At 43.9% G+C, this 23,669-nt stretch overlaps 1 protein-coding gene across 1 annotated transcript in view; it reads right to left on the bottom strand.

Annotated features, from left to right (window-relative positions):
- Positions 1-23,669, bottom strand: part of ARIH1 (ariadne RBR E3 ubiquitin protein ligase 1) — a 51,673-nt gene that overhangs the window by 24,796 nt on the left and 3,208 nt on the right. The window contains exon 2 of the mRNA XM_036389562.2: positions 5,158-5,225. Within this exon, the coding sequence (XP_036245455.1) occupies positions 5,158-5,225 (68 nt within the window). The remainder of the gene's footprint in view (positions 1-5,157; positions 5,226-23,669) is intronic.

The following is a 23,669-nucleotide window of genomic DNA, read 5'->3' as shown; positions in this document are numbered from 1 at the left end:
TTCCAAAGATCAGGTACCTATTGGAAAGGAGGATGCAAAATTGCTTGGGGGCTGAAAAGAGATCACTTCCTTTCTATTTCCTATTCCCTTAAGGAAAGCAATATTGGTTTGCTTCAAAGGCTTATAAAAAGCTCTTTCTTGGAGAGGAGGACCAAACTGGAGAGAATCATTATCAGAAAGCTCAGCCTCTTCCCAGAATCCTTCACACACCTTTCTCCAGCCTGCAGCAGCTGCAAAGAACTAATTAAACCAGACAATTAACCAGCCCCATCACATGCACACATCCCCCAGCTAAACCCAGTAAGTCATTCCTCAGCTCCACTACAGCTCTACCTACCAACAAGGCTTGATTTATAATTGAAAAAATATCAATTTTCCTGCTGTTTCATATGTTTCTCATGCAGTTCATGTATTTTAGATCTTAAATTTCAAGACACTGAATCTGGAGGGAAGTGGTGAATTCTGGCATCACAGTAGCCAGGAGGCTTTGCCATTGTTTTTCAATGTTAGCTCAGGATTTTACTCAACCAAGTTCTTTAGTTTGCTTAGAGAATTATATTTACAAATTTGTACGTTATATTTAAATCTAAATATATAAAATTATATATTTAGAAAATTTTAGCAAGTGAATTCAGTGAAGTCCCATCACAGGCAGTATTTGTTTATTAAGAATCATGGATAAATATTAAGTCCACAAAAGTTTTCCAGCCTTCCAACTGCTCTTAGAGGCAGCAGGAGCAGCACAGGACATGCTCTGAGGAGAGGAGATACAGCTGGGTGAGAAGTTTGCAAGGAAAATAGTTTTGTATACAAATGCTATGATGCAACTTGAACCCTGATACTCATGACCAGCTAAATGCTTATGGAAATACCAGAGGTTTTTGTAGTGGTAGGCTGGTTTTAAGGGTAAATATCCATGTCAGGAACTTGACTTTTTTCACCTGGAATTTCCTATCCCCTTTAAATACCTATGGATAGTATTCCTGCTTCTCCATGCTGTTTTCTTTTTATGCATTTTCTTTCTGAGTAAGTAATTTCCACATTTATTTTTAGGTATGTCTCTCAGACTCATACTCATGCAGCCACTGGGTTGTAAGAACTCCAGAAAACGCAGAGGAAAATTGCATTTTTAGAGTGGATCTCCCTGAAAACACAGCTCTAATGGATACTCCCAAGTCCAACAGCTCTCTAACTGCTCCACCACTCCTCAGGCAAACATGCCAATGGCTCAGTCAGAAGACTCTTGCAGTTCCTTCAAAGGTTAGGAACAACACCAAATTCCAATTACCATCCCTTTTTCCCACTCATTCCAGCATCACCACAATCCATCCATGCAGGCAGATCTCCCCTTGCCCTTCCCATGTTCTTTGGTCAAAGGATTCCCAGGCAGCAGCTCTAACACCCTTCCCTCCCACAGCAGGTGAGCTCCATGTGACATTCACCATCTTCTCTGGCCAGCAAACCTTCACCACCACCACTCTCCATTTCCATTCATCCTCCTTGAATCCAAGGAAGCCAGAACACATGCAACCCCAGTCCTGATCTGACCCTGATCTCATACAATTTCACTTAGATTTCTCCTCCAAATCTCACCTAATGCACTGCAAATGGCTCCATTTCTCCAGATCTGCTCCATGTCAGCATTGCTCCTCCCTTCCTTTACAACTCCAAGAATTCTGATTTTTCCTCAAATATTCTCTATTAATGAGTTGGTTCTTGGTACCTCCCTCCATCCTTATTTTCATCCTAGGGAGGAGCACAGCACCTCCAAGAGCCCTTTAAATCCTGTGCCCTGCTTTCCCTTCACAATGCAGACACTGAGTAATTCCAGCTCTTCTGGTGCACAAGAATTTCCTCTATTAATTCTCTGAAGTTCATTTGCTTCATCACAAAGTTGGGGGGGGGGGGGGGTTCTGCTATTTTCAAAGGAATGGACAAACCAGTGTTTGTCCATTATTTTCAAGTATTTCTACTCACCAAGACCAAACCTATAACAACATCAAGTCCTTTTGGCAGAGGGATCAAGCTGTCAGCCCCTTTATCTCCTCAAAATTCCCTCCTGCTGTTTGTAACTGCCTAATCGCCATTTTCCAGACATAATCAAATCTTACCCATGGGAGTACCAAAGATAAAAAGCCTTTTCACTGAAAAAAAAATTGCTTCTAGTACACACTTTGGGCTATTTACTTCCATGGAAGAGCATTTGTGAGTTGTCAGTGCATCAAAACACTCAGAGTAAAAGATATCTCCACATCAAAACTCCTGCCATGCACCATTTTTCACCTGTTCAGCCTCTGCTGAAGAGTGGAAAGTGTTTATTTGTTCCAAGAAAAGCAGGCAGCAGGTTCTGGAGAAGAGGCAATCTGGGCATTCCTGACATCCCTCCTCCACTCAGAGAAAACAGGGACATGTGGCCACCAAGATAAGCAGCTACAAGGGACTGCTCTATCTCTGGCTGCGCCTCCAGGGATTAAATCAGGCCTTGGGGACATGCTGAGACACTGTTCTCTTTAAAAAATGACCAGAGGAAGGCACATAAAGCAGGAGAGCTGCATTTTAACCTCTTCATCACACAGAGGTGCCTCCCCAAACTCCCCTCAGGAGAGGACACCATCAGCCTCCATCAGGAATTGGAAGGTAGTAATAATTAAAGCACTTTCATCACTTGGTTCTGAGGTGATGTGGTCATTCTGCACCTGGTGCTCTCCTATCCCTATGAATCAAGCTTGCAAGACCCAGGAAAACAATATCTGACATCTTTATTCTCCTTAATGCAGCATATCAGAGGCTGAACTAGTATTTCCTCCACTCATCACTTCCATCCTACAAACAAACCCACCCTAAATCCCCAATTTTGCTTTTGCACACAAACAATTAAAGTGGGACAGGGCAGTTTTTTAATTGTGGCTGTTATTACTTTACTGTAAGTGGAATAAATATCTGTAGCACATCTGCCCTCTGAACATCACTGTGTAATTACTCCATGACAAAGCTGGCACAGACAGTAACAACCTGCTCATTAAAAACAGGCATAACAAGGCTTAAAAAAAGTGGGAAAACAGAAATTTTCATGTCACAAGCTCAGACCTCCCCACTTCTCAACAAAAGAGGAGCCACTTGGTTGAAGTGCTTTCCTCCAGGCCAGGACTGATAAGGCTGCTGGGAGCTCGTGCTGACTCACCATGAGCTAAGAGAAAACAGGCTCTAATTAGGAACTGCAAATATACCATCAAACAACAGGAACTTTCCAGCAAAATGTATATTTTGGGGTGGTTTTTTCACCGTAATCCTCACCTATCACCACAGCAATGACCAAACCCTCTGGAACAGTAACAGTTCTCAGTCTCCTACCCAGCTTCTTACTCCTGCTTTAACACAGCTCAGCACTCCAGAAGATTTCATGGAAGTTATTTGGTGCAGAAGTGTCAGAAGGCAGCACCAGGCACTGGAGAGATCCTGTTTTGGTGTCTTTCTAATACAACAGGACATCAATAAGCACCAAAACTGGGAGCAGTGTGCAATAGGTCTGCCTAAGCAAGTCCTGCATTCTGTTACTCACAGGGGTAATCCTGCTGAGTTAAGTATTTTAATGAATATGTTTACCTGTGGATTTGTAAATATAACATGTACTTAAACTGGAACAGCCTTAACAATAACACCTCATATTGACCTGGCTGGCACCTCCCTTGAGAAAAAAAAAAAAAACAAAAACAAAACCACAGCCCAATTTTTTATTTTTAAATTGATGGCAGCCCTAAACAAGCTTTCAACAACACGGGACAAAACCTACTTGTGTAGAGGTATCTCCCAGCCAAGGAGAGTGAACTTTACCCCAACTAAGAGAATCAGCCCAAGAAACTCAAATATCAAGTGTTGCAAAGCAGGTATTAAATCAGAATTCTTAACAGCTGTAGTTAGAGTTAAATAGTGGATATATTTGTAAAGCAAAGCTTTCAGGTTTCCAACATTTGCTAAAAGAGGTCAATCTCAGGAAAATAAGGACTAGAAAGCTGTAAAAAAATACAATCACTTCAGAAAAAAAATGTAGGTTAAACAAAACATAAGATATACCTGAGCACCTAACCAAAAATATTACACAAAGGGCACTAAAGATGTTCTAAATCCATTAGCCAAGGATAGCACAAATATTTATACTCAAAAATAATTACTGACAGTGTGAAAACCTTTGCTCCTCTTTCCCTGGGTGACAGAGTACCAAACTACAGGGGCTCAGCCCCAGGGTCAGTGAAGGGACATTTATCAATTCACAGGAGCACCAACAACTGCTCCTGGTTTACCAAGCACATCTCATCTTCCCATACCATTTCCTTTGCCTGATAATCAGGGTGATTAAGGGAAAAGTCAACTAATGATCCTACCAGGCCCTCCACACCATTGGTCACTTCACACCAAGTAAGACCAGCACAACCAGCAAGTCCCTGTACAGCTTTTACTGCTCTTTTTGGTCCAGATTAATTCTCCTCCCAGCTTCTAAAGGAATTTAAATTCTCCAGCTCCCTCAATTCTCTTCAATACAAAACTGGCATTGGAATGAACCAAATGCAGCTGGATTTGGTCTCACTGTATAACAACAAACTGAGAAGTACCTTTACCAAGCAACATTCCAAGAGCTGGGAATCAGAGATGGGAAATAACCATAAAACACTCTGCTCTGAGGGGGAGGGAGAGGCAAAATTCAAGCCATTATTTACACACCCTAAAGAAAACCTGGAGCTGTGGAGATGAAGACAAGGCAGGACCATTATCAGCCAGGAACAATTTAGCCTTGGCCAGAGCAGCAAATCAACATGTCAGGAATACACATGCCAGCATGACAGGCACGAACAGCTAAACCCAAATCCAAAACAGTTGCTAGATAACAAGAACCTGTTCCTTCTTGCTTTTTTCCAAAGCCTGCCCAAAGCCTGTACATGTTCAAACTGGAAATCCTTCTTTCCAATGGGCAACATAACTTCCACAACTTTAAATCTAACCAGGCATCAGTAATATTAAAACAATGAGTCACAAGTCACCCTTAGCTGGGAAAGGGGGAACATTTTGAGCTTACACAAAAGATCCTCCTGCCACACACTGAGCATTCATCCATCCTCACTTGATCCAGGAACAAACATTTTTTCCAGCTCTGCAGCTGCTTACCTCTCCATCAGCTTCTCCTTATCCCAGTTGAAATGGCTAAGCAGTATTCGAGTGATAGTCGCTGGGTTCTGGAGAAAGAAGAGAAAAACAATCATTGAGTGAGAACACGAGGCACAGCTTTGAATAGGGATAGGGAAAATCAGGGTGTCTGATAACATCATCTGTTCAGACAGTACAGGTTTACAGGCATGGACTGGGAAATAGCTGGACTTGACAGATAGACAAATTTTAAAGAAAAAAAAACCCCAACTCTATAAATCCAAGCACCTGAATAAAATGAGAATTTGGTTGAAGATTTAAGGACCAGACTAATTATACCTATCACAGTGCCAACATCTCTACATCCAGCATGCCCACACAATGCAATTCCAGGATGGCTGTAAAATGGAGAAAGGGCTGATTTCTACCCATCACATCCATTTTTGCCACAATCTCCACACTACTTGCAGAGCAAGAATAATCCAGTCCTGGCCATCAAAACACTTGGGCTGAAAACTGTCCTAGAACACAACTGGCTGCCAGTGTAAGATGACAAAGTCCTTGGAAGACCTCAGAAGTTCCTGAAGCACCATCAAATCCAGAAAAAAAAAAAACTCAGGACAGCTAAGGAAAGAAATACTGTCCAGAAAAGTCAGAAGGAAGGTGGAATATAAGAGCTGATTTTCACTGGTGTACAAGTTTTTATTCCAACTAAATCTGAACCATCAGCCAAGAGTTTGATTATATGAGAAACACACCAGACCATATGGCTTCTGTAACACCCCAGAACCACGTTTTAGCTCTCAAAATCCACTCTCCAGGCTCAGTTTTAGGACCATTTACATGCAAAGGAGACAAGAGCAGGGCCCTGAGAGCGGCTGCGTGTACTTTGCCATTTGACACAAAAATGGAAGTTTGCCTCAGGGCCAACGTTCAATGGACGCTCTGAAGCTGTTGAAAAGTAGGACATAAACCAGCAATGTGATTTCCTGAGCCCTGCAGCTACAGCCACAACCCGATGCTGCCAAAAGCCAATGCTGTCACCCACAGCAGAGATCCCACCCCATCCCTGCATCTCCTGCCCTCATCAGCCCATACCACTACAGCCATTTTATGCTGCAAATAATGACTCAGAAACTGATCTTCTCTTTTCCTTTAGGTTGTGTTTTTCATGGAATCAGTTCTCCAATCTATTTGATTGCCTGACCACACAAACAGCTGCATTAGCACAAGGGGAAAGCAGGACAGCCTCTTTCACCAGCACCACCACCAAAACCTTCACTGAAATAAAGCCCTAGGGTGACAATGTAATAAGCACAAAGAACCAGTCTTGTGGTTTATACTACAAAAAGCGACACTCCTCTCCTTCTACAGTATGTTCTGACTCTTATTAATGCCAGCACAGATTGTTTAAGGCCAAACTAAGAATTTTTTTCCAGCTTACAAAGCCCATGTGAAGCAAAGCAGCTTTAGAAGCTGTTTGAGCAGATCCCTGATGGAACCCCATGAACAGCTGGGACAGCAGATCCACACAGTATGGGGCAGGAGATAGCAGAAATGGGTATTGCATGGTGACACTGTGGTTCTGGCCCACATCTGAAGCAGTCCTCAGGTGACAGGGATCCAAGCTCTTCCCTGCAGCAACACCAGGTGCCTGGCTGACAACCACATGTCACCAGCCCTCCAACAACATCCCTCCCTCATCCAGCCTTGCAAGGGGAGCAAGCAGCTCAACCCTTTCAAGTCAGTCCTGCTAACAAAGAAGCTCTATGGGAATTTAAGGGTCTCCTTCACCCAAAGGTTGTGGGGTTTAGTTTCTGATCTTTTCAGGTAATTTTGTATTTGGATCTCCATAACAGCCTTTTCTGTAACTCTGGCTGTACTATGTAGGAGTACTTGAAAGGAGTTCTTAAAAGCTCACTTAGACATAATTCCTGGAGCAATTTAATCAAAGATAAAAATATACTTTAGTAAATAAGCCAATCTTATCTCTAGATTATCTTGGTTATGATACCAGCCCCTGTAATTCTCCAGTTATGAATTTCAGATGGCAAAGCACACAGCCCTTCAACATAAGGAGTCTTCACTCAGCCCAGAAATCTGCCAGATGTACAGAGAAACACAATTTTCTCCATTTCTCAAGCAAAGGCATTGAGAGAGCTTTAATTAAAATCAGCCCAAAGTCTTGTCCTATCTTCTACCACAGCAGCCCACTTGGCCACTTATTAAGGCTTCTGGGAATACCTGTTAATCACTTAATAGGCTAAGAGGCAGCTGAGGTAGTGGTCTTTGGCTGATTTTAAAAAGACAGAAGCTTTCTCCTGCACTGAAGGAAGAATTACAGTTCATGGGTAAGAAACTCCAGTGGTCTGCAGTGATTATTAAGTGTGATCCAGCAAATACCACTCCCCAAAGGAGATGTGGCTGGAAAGGACAAGAGGGTTTCATCTGTGGCTTCTCCATTTTCCCAACACGCAGGCACTGCAGCTTTCCAAAAGTTTCCCTAGGTCAGAGCCCCCAGGTATCCCAGCACTGCGAGGTTAGGGTACAAAACTGGACATCATTTAGGATTTTACTGTTGACTCTGTGAGCTATCACCTTCTTCTGCCTTGCTGGGCTCCAGCTTCCTCCAGCACTGTTGGTTGAACATTTTAAAAAAGAAAGGAAACGCCAGCAGCATGACAAGCTCCCACCAGAAATAGCTGGGCTGCCTGCTTTCACTGCCTGCCACATCCCAGATGTAGCATTCAAACCTCCCCTGGCTGTTTCCCAGACACAGAAGGCAAGAATTAACACAGCCCTGCCCTTGCTCATCCCTGAACAGGGATACAACCTGGGCTGGAGGAGCACAGAACACTGGGAGGAAGGCAACTAAGGGGCAAATCAGAGTAAAATACAAAAGTTCTGACATGAAGGATTGTTCCAGCCCAAGACCAGGCACACCATCATGGAATGCACAGACTTCCCTCGCAGTTACTGCAGAGCAGGGCTGGAGGAGTAAACCACAGCACCCAGCCCAGTGAGAGCTGTGCCCTGTACCTCAGGCACTCAGGGTTAAAACACCACCAAAATCATTTGCTATTTCAACACCAGTTCCACTCCAGCTTTCCACCAACCCTCAGCCATCACTCTGGACACTCATTCTGTAAAAATTAATGGAATGTCCAAATCCTGGCTTACACAGCACTGGGAAGTCAGGGGCTCTGTCTGCCTCCTGGTTTGGCACACAGGATTATTTCCTACGACCACACCACACAGATTAGTTATGAACAGGCTCTGCTGCTGCTCAGACGGGATTACTCCTTAGGCTGAGAGAACACGCTCCTACTAAAGCTATTTTCTGTTTACAAAGATGAATTTTCCTACAGAAAGCAGCCAGGGAGGACAGAGAGCAAAGGGAACAGCCAACACGTTCTCCTCCAAACGTGGTCTGATGAAAGCTGAAACAGCAGATCTCACTTACAGCAGCCTCCTATTAAATTTTACATGTTGGATTGCCTGGAGCTGAGGGCAGCAAGCCTGTTGATATCCAGATAGGAACAAACCCGAGGAAAGCAGCCATTTTGTTGAAATTCTCTGGGCACTTCAAAAGATTTCCTAACAAAACATTCCAAATAAAGCTCTGCCCAGAGAGAAACACCCTCAGTCCTTCAGCAGGGAATTTTATTTTTTTTTTGAGCTAACAAAGCAACCAAGTCCCACATATGCTTCAAACAAATTCCACTCCACCATAGCTTTTCACTGGAGGTATTTGCATTTACTGTCCTTATCTAGGTTGCCATGCTCCAGCACACCAATGCAAGCAGGAGATACAGCCTTACAAAGGTCTGGACTTCACCAAAGAAGCATTATTAATTCAAATAAAACTCCTTAATTTAATAGAATTTAATTCAGCTGGAAGCTTCATCAGTGATAAGAGTTAGAATTCTTTTTGCTGTCAAAATAGGAAAGTATGAATCGGAAGGAAGAATCTGGATGCACTTAAATGCGTAAATGAATTATAAATTAAATATTATTAGAACATTAGCTTGAATCAGAATTTCCAAGCAGCACAGTTTGCTGAATGACAGTTGGGAACACTTGATCCATTCATGTTTCCATCCATCAAGACGAGCTGCATGGTTAATTCTTGATGTTATTACAAAGAAAAGCACATTCTACAGTTCGGCTTCTCCTCACATGCTAGGAATCAGTTCCTGGTTCAGTTTCAGCATTTACTGCAAATAAAACCATTTAAGAACAACTTAGGATTTTGCTGGAGAACTGAGCTTTTCTCCTGGAGAGATGATATTGATAAATTCTTTGTTTGGTTTTGTTCCACATCAGGGATGGTTTTGTTTTCTACCCATGGTAGCTTCTGAACTCCAAAAGTTTTCATCCCAACTGCAGCACCTCCATCCCAATATCAGAGGGTTTTACAGCAATAAGGAATTGATGCCACTTCCAGTTGGGTTTTTACACAATCGCTTTGCAGTTGTGAGTCCAAGCAGATGCTCCAGAAACCCTGACTTTGCCCAAGCCTAAGAAGTCTGTAGAGGGTTCCAACCTCAGCAATGTCCACTGCTGTACTCCATGGGGACACAAGGCTGGGTTTACATTTCCCAGCACAAGAAACCCATGGTTTCACATCAGCTGACAAGACTGAGGGTTTGGCTCGGTGGAGGAGCAAAGAGCCACCACAAGCTACTGCTGGTGTGAAGCCAAGCAGCACAAACATCTGCTGCAGTGAGGTGCACCTGGGGACACATCACCACTGTCAATATTTAACCAGCCAAACCCCCAGTGTTTGCAACAGTAGAGCACCAAGTGGAAACTCCTGCTGCCCAGCATCTCCAAGGCTTGCCACATGCACTCTGTGCCATGGGAGAAGCAGTGATAAATAACCCAGAGGTGGTGTTTAACAGCAGTGGGGAGAGGAGAAGGAACCCCACCGTGAGACTGTGACCAACACCAGGCACCAAAGAGCTGCTTCATCACACAATAACCAAGGGCACCAGCCCAAAATTCTGCAATAACCTGATGTCTGCTCCCCTTGGACACTCTGCTCTCTCCCAGCCCCACACAGCTAATCACAGATATAAAAATACAGCTAGAAAGTGTCTTAAGTCAGCTTTTAACCTGCTAAAACAGATTGCAGTACAACTGTCAGCAAAAGGTTTGCACTGTTCTGCAAGTGGACTGAGTGACCTTCATTTGTGGAGATCCATTCACATCCATTCTTCCAGGAGACAATTACAGGAAATCTTACAAGCACAAAACCTCATTTCTAGCAGTTTACTAAAATTCCCAGGAAGCCAGCACAGAAGACGAGATCCAAGTGTTGAGTACTTCCAGGACATGATCTCAAACTTGCTGGTTTTTAAACACCACCAACTGAGCACTCTGAGAAGCTGCTGGAAAACTTCCGTGTAATCGAATATTCCCTGGCTCAATTACAGCCAGAACATGAGAGGGCTGCTGTCAGAAGAGGACAGCAGCTAAAGGACTCCATCTGCCAACCCACGCGTGCTCTCTCCCTCTGCCATCCCCTGGGGTCTGGGACACAATCACACCATGGACATTTCTGCCATTGGCCATATCAGGGCTCACAGGGACAGCACTGGGACACGCTGGTGGGGTCTCAGACAGTTCTCACCTTCCCCTCAGAGATAAAACCAGCATCAGATCTGCTCATTCTCTGTACCCCACGGAGGGGATTGTCTTTGTATCTTACATATTACTGAAGCCGTATCAGAAGACTGGAGTTAGAACTCTAAACCACCTGAAAATGTACCAGTTTCCTGCCATTTCCACACAACTCCACAAGAAGCCAGGCTACTCTCTGTGACTGCTGTTATCTGCTGTCCTCCATCTGGCATTTGCCACCTCACTACAACTTCCCATTATCACAGAGCCTTCAAGTTCGACACCCATCATCTCCTCAGCTCCCTCCATCTTTCTTCATCTCGTTAACTTCCCTTCACACATCATCTCCTAATTCTGAAAATTAAGTTTTACTGAATTAGTACCATTACCTGATGGCACCCAATGGTAGCTTGAGCTGATGATCAGTTTGTAGTAACTTACGTGCACTTGACTGACTGTTTCCAGCTCTGATGAACATACATTCTTCTAGCAGGGGAAGATAATAAAAAGCAACTTCAGCGAAAACTCTATTACTTCAGTTAATTGGTTCAAGAGACAGAAATGAAGCAGTCAGCTGCTTTACATTTTCTCAGAGCCTTTTGGAAAGCTTTCAGGTTAATGATTAGGAGCTGCAATGAAGAGCCATTGTCTAATAGAGCTTTTAAAAGCAGAAAAAAATACTAAAGCAACAATTCCGGGATGAATTAGCAAATTTGGAAATGCAAAAACTGAATTTGCACTGTAATACTTCAAAATAAAAGAAGATGGCATGGATTCACCCTGCTGCTCTCAGACGATTGCAGAAGCTCCACCACCAGCTCAACACAAAAAACGACCAGGGAAGGCCTCTTGGAGGATTTCAGCTATGCTCACTTCCATAGCAGGAGAGCTAGGGTTGATGACAGGACACAGAGAGATGCTAACCGTTATTTTATGCATTTAGTTTGAAGAACACTTTGGTTTCTACTTCCTTTTGCTAGTTCTGGAGAATAAAGTCCATCCTTAAAGAGGAAGGACCCACAGATCCTGAGCTGGTGTTCTACTGCCCACAACAGCAGTATCACCCAGAGGGTTTCTTTCTTCCTGGTGTCTCCCAGCACAAGAAATCCCAACATATGAACAAAAGCTCAGTAAAGCTGGGTAGACAACACAAGCTCCAGCTCTGGTTTCTGGAGTCTGTGCTGAGCAACTGCAGCTGCTGTGCTGAGTGCTGGGTGGGAGCACATGGGTGCCAGCGTACGCTGCACAACGGCTTTATTCAATCCTGAGCCTCCCACTCAAGGATTTGCAAAGACTTGCCTTAAAAGAGTAGGAGAAGGTGATGGCATCATTTCCATATAATTCTCTCAGTTTACTATTTCAGCAGCCCTGTAATATCTCCCCATCAGCTGAGGAGGAAGCAAACAGCCCCCAGTGCTGCAGCCAGGCTGGGCACGAGGGGAGAGCAAAAACCCTGCAAGTTTTGGCTACCGTGGATGTAAAGGGCTTGTGTGTTCATCCAGGTAAAATCCAAGTCCCTGGTAATCACCAATTTCCCCCTCAAGTTAAGCCTTTAGTCAACATCCAGTGCCACAGAGCTGCTCTGACAGGATGAGACCCCAATGAAACAGAAATGGATATTCAGGAATCAATACCAGACCTCGGTGTCCCCATCACAAATGGTCACCTTCCCTGCTGGTCAACAGAACACCACTCCCACAACCAGGGTCCACAAAGAATATCTGAGCCCACTTCCCTCTTGACACCACTGCTCTTCCAGAGCTCCAGGTTCCATTTTTCCTCCTCTATCCAACATAACCCCAATCCTATTGAAATTCTCACCCCACCACATAGCTACTGAACTCATGTCATATATGGGTCACAAATGTTTCCAACACTATCAGACACAAAACTTGGGTTTTCTCCAAATCACAAGCATCCCTAAGGCAGAAAGAACATCATTAGATACTTTCAGTTCTATACAGTCTCAAGAAGACTACACACAGGGACAGTTTCAGTTCTTTCTCAGACCAATATAACAACTCACTAATGCCTGGCTTGAATAAAACACACTGTGCTGCTTCAAGAGGAAAGCAAAGGCACATTTTGCCACAGAAAAAGAACTACACTGAATGAAGGCAGTGACTGACAGAAAGTACCAAAACACCACGGCTTGGCCCAAGAGCACAGTTCAGACATCTCTCCCCCTGCACAAGATTCCAGAGAGGCCAAGGAAGACTCTGGACACCCAGAACAGCTTAGCTATGCACCAGCTCTATTTCTGCCTGTGAGATGAAGTGACAGCAACTTGGATTACGATTTTAATCTGAAATAGGGCAGTAACTGGGCAAGACCAGACCAGTTCAGAAAATATTTATTCAGCAGTAACACAAGCTCACACAAGCACTGGCTCCTGGACTTGCCACTGGAGTCAGTGATGGGAGCAGGAGTGACCAGACACAGGAACTGACTGGGTAAAGGGGGTGGCAGGTTTATTTTAACACAGACAGGATCACTGTGTCACCAGACAGCTGAGCTGGAACAACCTGGACAACAGGGACTTGCTTCCAAGAAATCTGTTTGTCTCAGTCTGCCAAAAGCCATGTGTCAGACACATTAAAGCTGGGCCTTCCCCAATCAACAGACCCCCAAATCTTCTTGTCCAAAGACTGTAAAGCATATTGGGGTATACTCTGATGCCAGGTACAGTCAAAGGTCCCATTTTTTTCTCCATTATCTCACCAGCTCTGAAGAGCAGGCCCTCACCCTCTTCACCCCAAGGTCTGGGGTCTGTATTCACCTGGCCTACCAAATAGCAGATCCTGATAGTAAACTGTGGGAATACTGCCAATATCTACTACCAAGTGTCCTCAATGTAGCCACGTGAGCCTGACAGAAATACACTCTTTTATTAGTCAATGTTGGAAAGACTGGAAGTGGCATATGTCAGGCCAGCTACCCATCAAGCTGACAAAAGGAAACAACCCAAAGCACATTTTTCATGTGCTGTCTTCAGTGACTCAACTCCTGAATGAACTGTGCATTTCTGGGAAGGTACAGGTCTGCTGATGTGAGCTCCAGAAACTGTCCTGTTTGCAGGCAGAATGGATGTTAAAGGAATAAAGCTGAAAGATGAACTGCACATCTGCTTTCTTCCTTTACATCATTTTGTACAAGTCTTCTGGAGTCTCAAAAAAGCTTTCCCTGCTCTTTTCCTTCTTTCCAATATGTACTGGTACATTGACTCAGCTCTTTCACCACCATGTGCACTGCCAGGGCCTGGCCCAGAGCCAGGGGCACCCAAAGGGCTGTACCCACATCCTGGGGTTTATAAATCTGTACAAGAGTGGCACTGCTCCTCCACACCAGGGAGGAAAACTGCTGGCTCTGCTGGCTCCTTCCTGCAGCAGCTCATGCAGTGTAAGGAACAGGCACCTCAGCTCTGGCCAGTGAATGATTCCCCAGTTAACAGCACCCAGCATTTCATGGATTTTGCACATCTTTAGCACAACAGAACTTTGCTTTTGCTGCTTTAAGCACATTCAGAGGCATCAGCCAAACCAGGGCAGTGTTAGGATACTGCTATGAGCAAATGAGTGGAGGAAGTATCAGAAGCACTTGAAGAAATAATGATACCATGGTATACTTCAAATGCTTAGAAGAAATCAGACAAACTCTAGGAGGATGAAGGTATTATTCTAATACTCAGCATCACAGCTGTACTGGGAAGGGTAAATTCCCAATAACTTGGGGACTTTTTTCCACAGCCTATTTCCATGGCAGACCTGTCTGTAGGCTCAAATGTGTGCCATGAAAACAACTGATTTTCTCAGTTAACTGTTGTAAGTTCTCAGCAAAGGGCTCTCAAATTGTCCTTCCAGATGATGATTTAAGGGTGTCCCCTCCTCAGACAGTGTGCAAGCAGAGGATCAGCCTCCAAGGATGCTCAGCATCAATGTGTCTCTCAAACACTGCTGGTTATGTCTCAGGTTTTGGGTGATCTGAGCTGCTTTTGTTACTGGGCACTGCTGGAGAACACCTATCACAGGGTGCTTGGGCACAAAGACACATGAGTTGTTTAGTACAGAAGATATAATCCAGCCAAACTCTGGATCACCTCAAGACAGACACTGTTGATTCCTAAAAATCACAGGATAACCTGACTGTGAACGGAGAAATCCCCAGAAATCCTCAGACTCACGGGTATTTGGGGGAAATAACTCACCATGCAAAAATCTCACAGTAACATGCCCTGTGCAGCCTGTCCTGAGTCCTGACTTCCAGTTCAGAACATTATAATTAACATTTTCCAACAAATATACAGACAGGAAAAAGAAAATGGTAAGGGATGATAACTTCTTCCATGAGTACAATGGGGTGGCACCCACAAACTCCTGCAAGTTAAAGATCTACCAATGTAAGTAAACAAAAGCCATCCCAGTGAATAACTTCTCTCATGGCAATGGCCAGGTTACCTCAAAAATATTTGGATACATAGTCACTGGTGGCATGCAAGTGTTAACCCTTTCATCAGCAGTGTGACTACTGAGAAAAATAGGCTCGGCACAAGAATTTTTAGCCAGGGATGATTTACATGAGTATTTTTGGAGAACAAAAAAATCCTTAACATTTTTCTAGCTTCTTTTCCTCTTCCAGGCCCTAGTGAGGTGAGCACTTGGTACTTTTCTTCAGTTCTCTGTCCTTCATTGCTTCTGATTTTGTCCCTTCTTCAAAGGAACATCCACTTTTATGACCCATTCCCTCTCCACTGGGGCAAAGAGGAAGTCTTCCCATTGCACAGAAGCATCACCACACTCCATAGTATTTTAGGAAAGAAAAAAAACACATTCCTCAGGGTGACTTCATCTCCCCATCACAGACAAAATATGTTTCAAACACCCAATGTCACCCTGACAAACAGGCAGGAAATCCATTCTGGTAATGCCTATGCCTTAGTCTACAACTCTCAATCATGGAAAAAAAAAATAGCCATCTTATGAAGCTCTTTAGGCCCAGGAAACCACTGCCAATGCAGCAGTGGCTTGGGGATGTAATCTTTGGCAGCATCTTGACGCTGGCAGCAGCCCCAGCGCAGATGTGGTTGTGGCTTGTACCACTTCCCTGCAAAAAGCAGCTTTACCTGCAAAAGCACTTTGTTCTGCTGGCACAACCTGCATCTGCACTTGGAAAACCTGCCAGCATCCTTTTCCCAACAAGCCTCTTCTAGCTGGGATCATTTTTTAATGATGACTTCGCAGTTTATTTACCACACTCTGCTCATTTATTCTTACTTAGTTTTACAGCCAACAAAACACAGCCCTGGCAACACGTTACTTTATAAGCTGGGATTTCCGCTACAAGAAGTAATTTTGTCTCTTTATACCCCAAAACGTTTTCCTCCAAGGGTTCTGCAGAAGCCACCTTTGAAGAAAAGATAGTCTGGAGACATGAGGAGTTTAGTAATCACTTGTTCACTCTTGTTCCCAACAAGATATACCTCGAAGTCTAACTGCAGTCTCCAATTGCTGCAGGTATTTTTAACCAGCTACCTGAACTCCCTCAAGTTAAGAGAAAATAGTCTGGTGGGATCTGATACAGGAATAGCAGCACACAAGTCATACAGCAGTGGGGGAGAATGGGAAACCTCCAGTGTTTTCACCATTTTCTTGTTTAAGGGCTTTGAAGACTTGCCTCTACACAGACTTGCACTCATTTTATCAGAACTGTTTCTACAGCTGTTGAGTCAAACCAGCAAGGAGGTGCAGATTCCCTACCCCTTTTCCCTTTTGGTAGGGAATGGGAAACAAACCTGGACATGCAATTTTGTATTTGATGGACTTCACACCAGGTGACAAGTATATCCCTTGTTCCTGTCCCATTAAAATATTACTGTCATGTAGACATTGGGCTTCTGCAAGAGGAAAACCACACCCAATCAGCCCTGCCTTGTAACTGCTGTGCAGGGCAGCAAGAGGAATAATTACACTAATGACTGGTGAATAATTGAGTGCACTGAACAGGCTGGCACCCAGCCTCCTCCAAATGCCAGTGCTGCCTGCAGAAACACCCTGGCAAAGGACAGGAGGGAATTACAGCAGGCACAGGAGAGTGACACAGAGCCCAAACACCCTCCCTCCAGAGAGCTTCAGTATCCATCATCCCTAAAGAGAACTCCAAGACCTTGCACTGCTCCCCTTCTAGAAGTTATCAGCCCAGCCAGAAATGGTTTTGTGCACATTTTCAAGCATCAATTTCAGCTCTATTAACAGTACAAATAAGGACATTTCAAGCATGTCATATTATCAAGTAAAATAAAGAGACTGGTTATTACAGAACAACCTAATGCATATCTAAAATGTGTATAAATCAAAGACTATCACCTTAATTTGCTCAGATGGCCTTTCAGTCATTGCAGAAGTATTACAAACTATCAAAACAAAGACATCCAACACATTATTTCATCAGATCTTCACAGTGTACAGAAATTGTTAATTTTTTTATTGAATTGTTATTTTATATTATAGTTATTTTCATCTATGCACACTAGGTGAGATTTTACCCCAAGGACCTTCCAGTTTACACTGTTGCTCCCAGAGGAAAAATTACACTGCTAACTAAGAGCTGGAATGTTGCTCTTCCCCCCTTTTTATTAAAAAGCTGCTGTTCAGCCTGGTTTTAATACACATTGTTTAACAAAGCTCTGTCATTTCCAACTCCTGCTCTGGAATCCAAGCTCAAGACATGGCTCTCCCACACTCTTCTTTTCACACCATTCTTTTTACTCCCTATTTCTCAAATGCTAGATGAGTAGGATAAAGAGAACTAGGAGTTAACTCAGTCTTAAGTTTTTCTTCCCACACAGGAAAGCTCATGGCAAGGGAGGCTGTTTATTCATGTGAGTCCTCCTGGTTTCCCCTAATCCCTCTCCACATTTCTGTCTGCCAGACAAAGGAATGCTGATTGCATTTGTGTTTTGTTGCACAAGAACACACCAAGCCCACAGTTACCAGCTGCAGAGGGCATCAAAATGTTGAAAAACTCTCCAGAGCTCTTCCCAAAGTTAAATATGCACTTCTAACTAGATGTGCACACAAAACAGACCACAGAAACGTGGAGGTGTGGATGCACATCCATTTGTTTGGCTGACAGAGGAGAACAATTCAAACACCATCACTTCTGGCACCTGGAACAAAGCAGCTGCTCATGGGGTCAGAGGGCTGAGCAAGAAGAGCAGAGAGGAGACACTTTGGAGAGTTCCCTGATCCCCTGCATTCTACAGCCCTGCAAACAGCTGCATGCAGGCAGCCAGGAATGGGAACTGTCCAGGACCAACACCCATGTAACCACGGCTCTGCTGTGGGTGCACAGGTCTGTACATCCCAAAAAGCACCACTGGGGATGAGTGTCAGACACTCAAACATCAGAATGGTTCGAGTGAGTTGGTGTTTCAAGCCAACCAAGCCCATCCCAAGTGCCCCAACTCCAAAACCCAAAGGCAAGCCCCAAAGAAGTGCCCCTGCACTGTCACTACCATGGCAGGTCCACACACCCACCAAAGCAAGCACAGGACAGTAAAAACAGCCATGTCCTGCTGTGCTTTTTACACAAGGGTGTTGTTCAAATGCCAGCTCCTTCCTCTGTGGCTCTGCAAGTATTTTGCTGAAGAAAACAGCAAAAAAACCACCCTGTGCAGGGCAGCACCCAACACACTCCTTCAGAGGCTGACCCAGTCACAAACACCAGGCAGGAAATGGGAACCTTCAGAACCGCTTCAAATTCTCATTTCTTTACCTTGGAAGAAACTCTCTTCAGGCTGCCTCCTTAATAAGAATTGCAAATATTAGTTTAAAAAGAAAACCTTTGAACTAACACTCAAAGAAGTCGGTTATTTTGGCATTTGACTACTTTTAGGTGCAATTATACGGATTCTTCTGGTTCTACTAAGTTTTTACTGTGTCTTCTCCACTTTGAGAGGACTTTAACTGTGCCCAAGTAGAATCCTTTTGAGCAGGAACTGCTACTCTATCCTGATTATCTGCTGGGAAACAGAGTCTGCATCCCTCATCTGGTGAAACCACTGCAACAAACAATTTTTCTGAAGGCAATAAGCGAATATGCAAGCTTTTAATTTGAAACATTGGGACTATCTTCCTTCAGCTCTCAAATTCCTCAAATCAGAAAGCAACAAAAGCTTCATCTGTTGTGAATTAAAATGCACATGACAAGGCCTATTTGTGGTGTCACAGTACATGGAGAGTCCCTCCCCTCAGACCAGGAAGCCTTTCACATCTCCACGCTTGAGACACAAGCACTGTCCCACAAGACCTAATTTTGAAGCAGATGGCCAAGACATCATCCTTGCACTGCTTGTCCCTGGAAACAAGAGGTGCCACATGGTGCTCTAACATATTAGTTTTTAACCAAGGAAGATACAAAACCAGGAATGTTTTATAAAGACTGGGCAGAAGTATCTTCATGTGCAGTAAGTGGGCACCAGTGAAAACCACCAGGAGAAGACCAAGAAGCCCAGCTTTAGGTAGGTTCTACACTCAATTACCACCAAATTACAGCCAAGAGCCACCTGCTGTCAGGCTTGTCAGCTACTGCCCTGTCCCCAGCAGCTGTATTTGGCTCCTACATCCACACAGGACCACAACCTTTTGCCATCACAAGCCTGGCAACAAGGACAGGCACCACAGCACGGCCTGGAGAAGCTGTGCTGGGCTCCATGCTTCTCCAGAGGGAGGACACATCCCTCCAAAGCCAAATCCTTGTTTCTCCCTTTTTACTAGGCAGTGGCAATGCCTATCAGCTCTGGGCTCCACCAGTTCCCAAAAGTTGCCCAAAACTCAAGGCAAGTCTGCTGGCAATGCCAAAATGTGCCACAACTGCCCAAGAGGCTTTCACAAAGGGCTTACTCACTTCTTCCAAGCGACTTTGCTGCTGCCAAAAGTTATCTACGTCAGGTTTTGGATCTGAAATGATTCCCAACATCTGGAAGAAGTTCTCAGTCTTTAAAAACAAGGAAAAGACTCAATGCCAACGGTTCTGTTTGAGTGTTGTGTATGTACAGTGGTTCAAACCCTCACCACAGTGAGCTGCTCTGAGTACCAGAGATTGTGACCTGGCATTGCTACACCTCCTAAACAAGGGGTCACTCCTGCAAGAGCCTCTGCACCTACACGGGCATTCCAAATTCAGGCAAGGTACACACCTGTGAAGTATAAACCCAGTTACACTTGAAACAACTACTGAGGGAAGCCCTGGATGGCAGTTTTCAAAGCATTCATTTAAACAGTGTTTCCATCACAGCTCAAGATCAAAAGCTAAGAGCAAGGCAAGGAATTCCATACAGGCCAAGCTCAGGGTTTCCAACACTCCCAACACCAAACATCCAGGATGGTGAAGATACTTGAATATTATCAGCATTTCCATTATCAAATTACTAATGATTTTTCTCCACCTGAATGCCTCATCCCCTCAGAGCCTCCTGCACCAACATCCCCCACAAAAAGCCAGCAGCCCTCTCCCAAACCTGAGGCATCTGTATTCTGGGCTGTGCTCAAATGCACCATTTGGCATTAGTGAGCAGCTACAAACCCTCCCAAGGTGTTTTACAATAAACGAGGCTGCAATTTCCTTGCAGTTGCTGAAGCTCCTAAATGACTTGATGAATCCAGCAGCATTAAGCACTTGTATGCACCCAACGGCCTCCAAACATCCTTTGTGGCTGTCAGGGATCCAGCACAGCCAGGCACAAAGAGAAAACATCACTTACAATACTCAGAGCCTGATAATTACAGAAGTACCAGAAATCTGGAGGACCCTGGAGTTCAGGACTGAGCCATCTGGAAAGAACTTCCAGCCTTATCAGTTACAGACAATTCCAGGTTCTTTTCCCAGTTAACCAGCTCTCCTAAACACAGGAATGAGTTGCTACCTTCTCCAGGAAAAAAAAAAAAAAGGCTCCTACAAAGAAATTCCAGATGAAAACATTGACTTGCTGTTAAAACAACTACAATGTGGAGATCAACCATCACACCTGACACCAACAGCAGAACCACATTCTCATTTGTTTCATTAATGGAGTAAAGGGGAAGAGAAATTAGCTTAGAAATAGAAAACTGAAAACCATTCAACAGGTGCCAAAGACACAGGACTGCCCTACATTTCCAAAGGGCATTGGAGCTTTGGGGTTTATTTGCTGTTAAAAACTTGAACTCATGCAAGGTTAAAACTAAGGGGTCAGAGTTTGGGACAAGTATAAAAGGGGAATCCATGGTTTTGTTTTTAATGATGCTTTAACACCCAGAAATACCTCATTTTGCATCAACTGCAGTCTCACAGCTTCCACTTTATAGCAGAAACAACCCTTCTACTTTGCACAGCAGGGATGGTCCTGCTCACTGAAATTAAACCCACAGGGAATAGCAACAACTGTATTTACTATTTAGTTTTAGCTTTCTGGAAATAAACATTTAAAAGCAGCTCAAAAAAAAATTAGTGTTTTCAGTTTCACTTTGAAACATCCCAGAACACATTGATTCCCATCTGCACCCCAAGGCCTCTAAGGAAAAGGCTGCATTGCTGTGATTTTGGGAAAACTACATTGAGCCAAAAGCAACCAGCATCAAATGTTTTCACACATGGCCAACCACAAGATTTGCATTTGGCCTAACAGAAACATAAAGCACAAAGCAAATGGGTCATATCTAAGTACTAAGTTGAAATTCCTCTAGAGACTTAACAAGACTTTTCTACCTGGTAATGCTGAAATTTAAAGTAATACTAAAAAAAAATTCTATAAATACTCAGAATTACATGTCTTGGCAGTCAGGAACAGACACCATGTCATTTCCAAAAGCTTTGGAGTGATTGCTTATACAAGATTCCAGGAATGCTTTGTCACAACCAAGTTTATTCCATTCCTTGGAAATATTAAATGCATTCCTACCATAATGAAACACCTTATAAACACCACATGACAGAAACATGGGGTTTCAGAAAGCATTTCCTCCCAGCATCATAACATTCAGGCCCCTGACATGAATTTTATTATCAAATAAGTAACCACAGGGAGGTTTGCTAATGCACCTCGGGCTGTGAGAGGGCCCGGATGGAAGCAGCACCAGCCTCCAGTGCTTCCACCCACAGACTCCCACCTAATGCTTGTCAGGCAGCTCCAAGCACTCCCGATTTCCAAGATGTCATCTTCAGCATTAAATACAGCTTTAAGCACGACCCTGTACTACAAGCAGCAATTCCTGTTGCTCACTGGCAAGTCATCCCTGTTTTGGGCAATACCTTTGGAATGTGCTGCCCACAGTATGCTGAATTACACCAGGATTGGGAAGATTTCCTAAGTTCTGCCTGAAATTCAGGATGTTTTGTCCAAGCAAGTGAAGCCACTGTTTAACAAGACCCCCTCCTGTAACAATGGGTTTGTACTTGTCATCACAGAGCTCTATTTAACCAGGGCTGTGAACTCCAGGGGCCTCTGGGAAAAGGCACTCCTCAACAAAGAGGGGTTTTTAACTCCTGAGTGGTCTGGGGTTTGGACTTATTTTAATGGCAAAGCTTCTACCAGCAAGGACCTCACCTTGCTTCCAAAGAAGTCATCCAGGTCCACAATCTGAATGAGAAACCTGTACTTGATACAAATACTCTGATGTTACATCTGACCTGGTCTGCTCTAAAAAATCTAATTTAAAGCCTTTAATCAAAAGAAAAGGTATTTTTGAGCTAGACTAAGTTTTGTTGGATCCAAGAATGCCACATCCTTCCAGAGCAAACTCAGGTCTGAAGCTAAACATGCTCACAATCATGCAGGCCAGGCACAACACCCAGCCACATGCAGGATCCTGATCCCTGCTGTGGGGTGGGGAAAGAAAACAAGAGGCTCAAACTCCTTTTTCTGCCACTTCAGAGCTTCATCCCAGTATTTTCAATACCTCAACATTACAAAGTCCAGGAAGAATGAATATGGTCAGTGACATCACAACAATGTCATTGGAATGCTCCAGAAAAAGGCAGGCAAAAAGGGGAAATTAATCCCACCTGGTAATACTGGAATTGCACAAGGTTACAACAAAGCAAGGAGAATACTGGGCCAAGCCAGGCTACAGAGAAACATCATGTGCTCTACTCAAGAGCAGAAATAAATATGCCATTCTAAACATTTTTCAAGTTTATTTTCAGAAAAAACCTAGAGCAAAAATGGAAATAGCAATCTGATATTAAAAAAAAAAAAAAAAGAAGTGGCAGTGGATTAATTGGACAAAAGTTCAGAGAGGAAGAATATGGGGAAGACATTTAACTGTGGGAAAATACCTTTGGGAGGAGAAGCCTTTTGTTCCACAGCACCTCTATGTCTAGGTTTTTACAGTCCCTTGCTAACTTATTCTGCCAGCAGCTGGAAAACCACCAGAAACTCGCCTGTTTACTTAGACAACTAAAATTCCAAATACCATGGCAAATGGCTCTCTGCTCCACCTAATCACACGGAGAGGATGGGAGGAATACTCAAGTCTCAGCCAACCAACAGCACAAGGTTAAGGGGTTATTCATACCCCTATTTTTGCATTTGGAGAGCAAGGGGAATTCTTGTTGTGCGACACATGGAGACAAATCAGATTATGAGCATAAGTGCCAAATACTGTACAAAACCCACCATTAAACACCTGAAATCCTGCTTATGCTCAGACAAGAAAGAGCAAGTGTAAAATATTCTGAATATCTGAGACCTGCCTGGCTCACTGCAGGTTCAGTGGCCTTAGGGAGGCCAAGTGATGAGAGTTTGGCACTGAGCAGATGTCTCCAAAAGCCCATTCCACACTAAGGGGTGAATCACAGGCTCTGTGAACAGCAACTTAGGCACAAGTTAGCTCCTACTTCTGCAAAGTCTCCATCAGATCAAATCCCTTCCCTGA

This window comes from Molothrus ater, chromosome 13, assembly GCF_012460135.2.
Source record: "Molothrus ater isolate BHLD 08-10-18 breed brown headed cowbird chromosome 13, BPBGC_Mater_1.1, whole genome shotgun sequence".
Taxonomy (NCBI): Eukaryota; Metazoa; Chordata; class Aves; order Passeriformes; family Icteridae; genus Molothrus; species Molothrus ater.
This window is presented reverse-complemented; position numbering and strand designations above follow the sequence as displayed.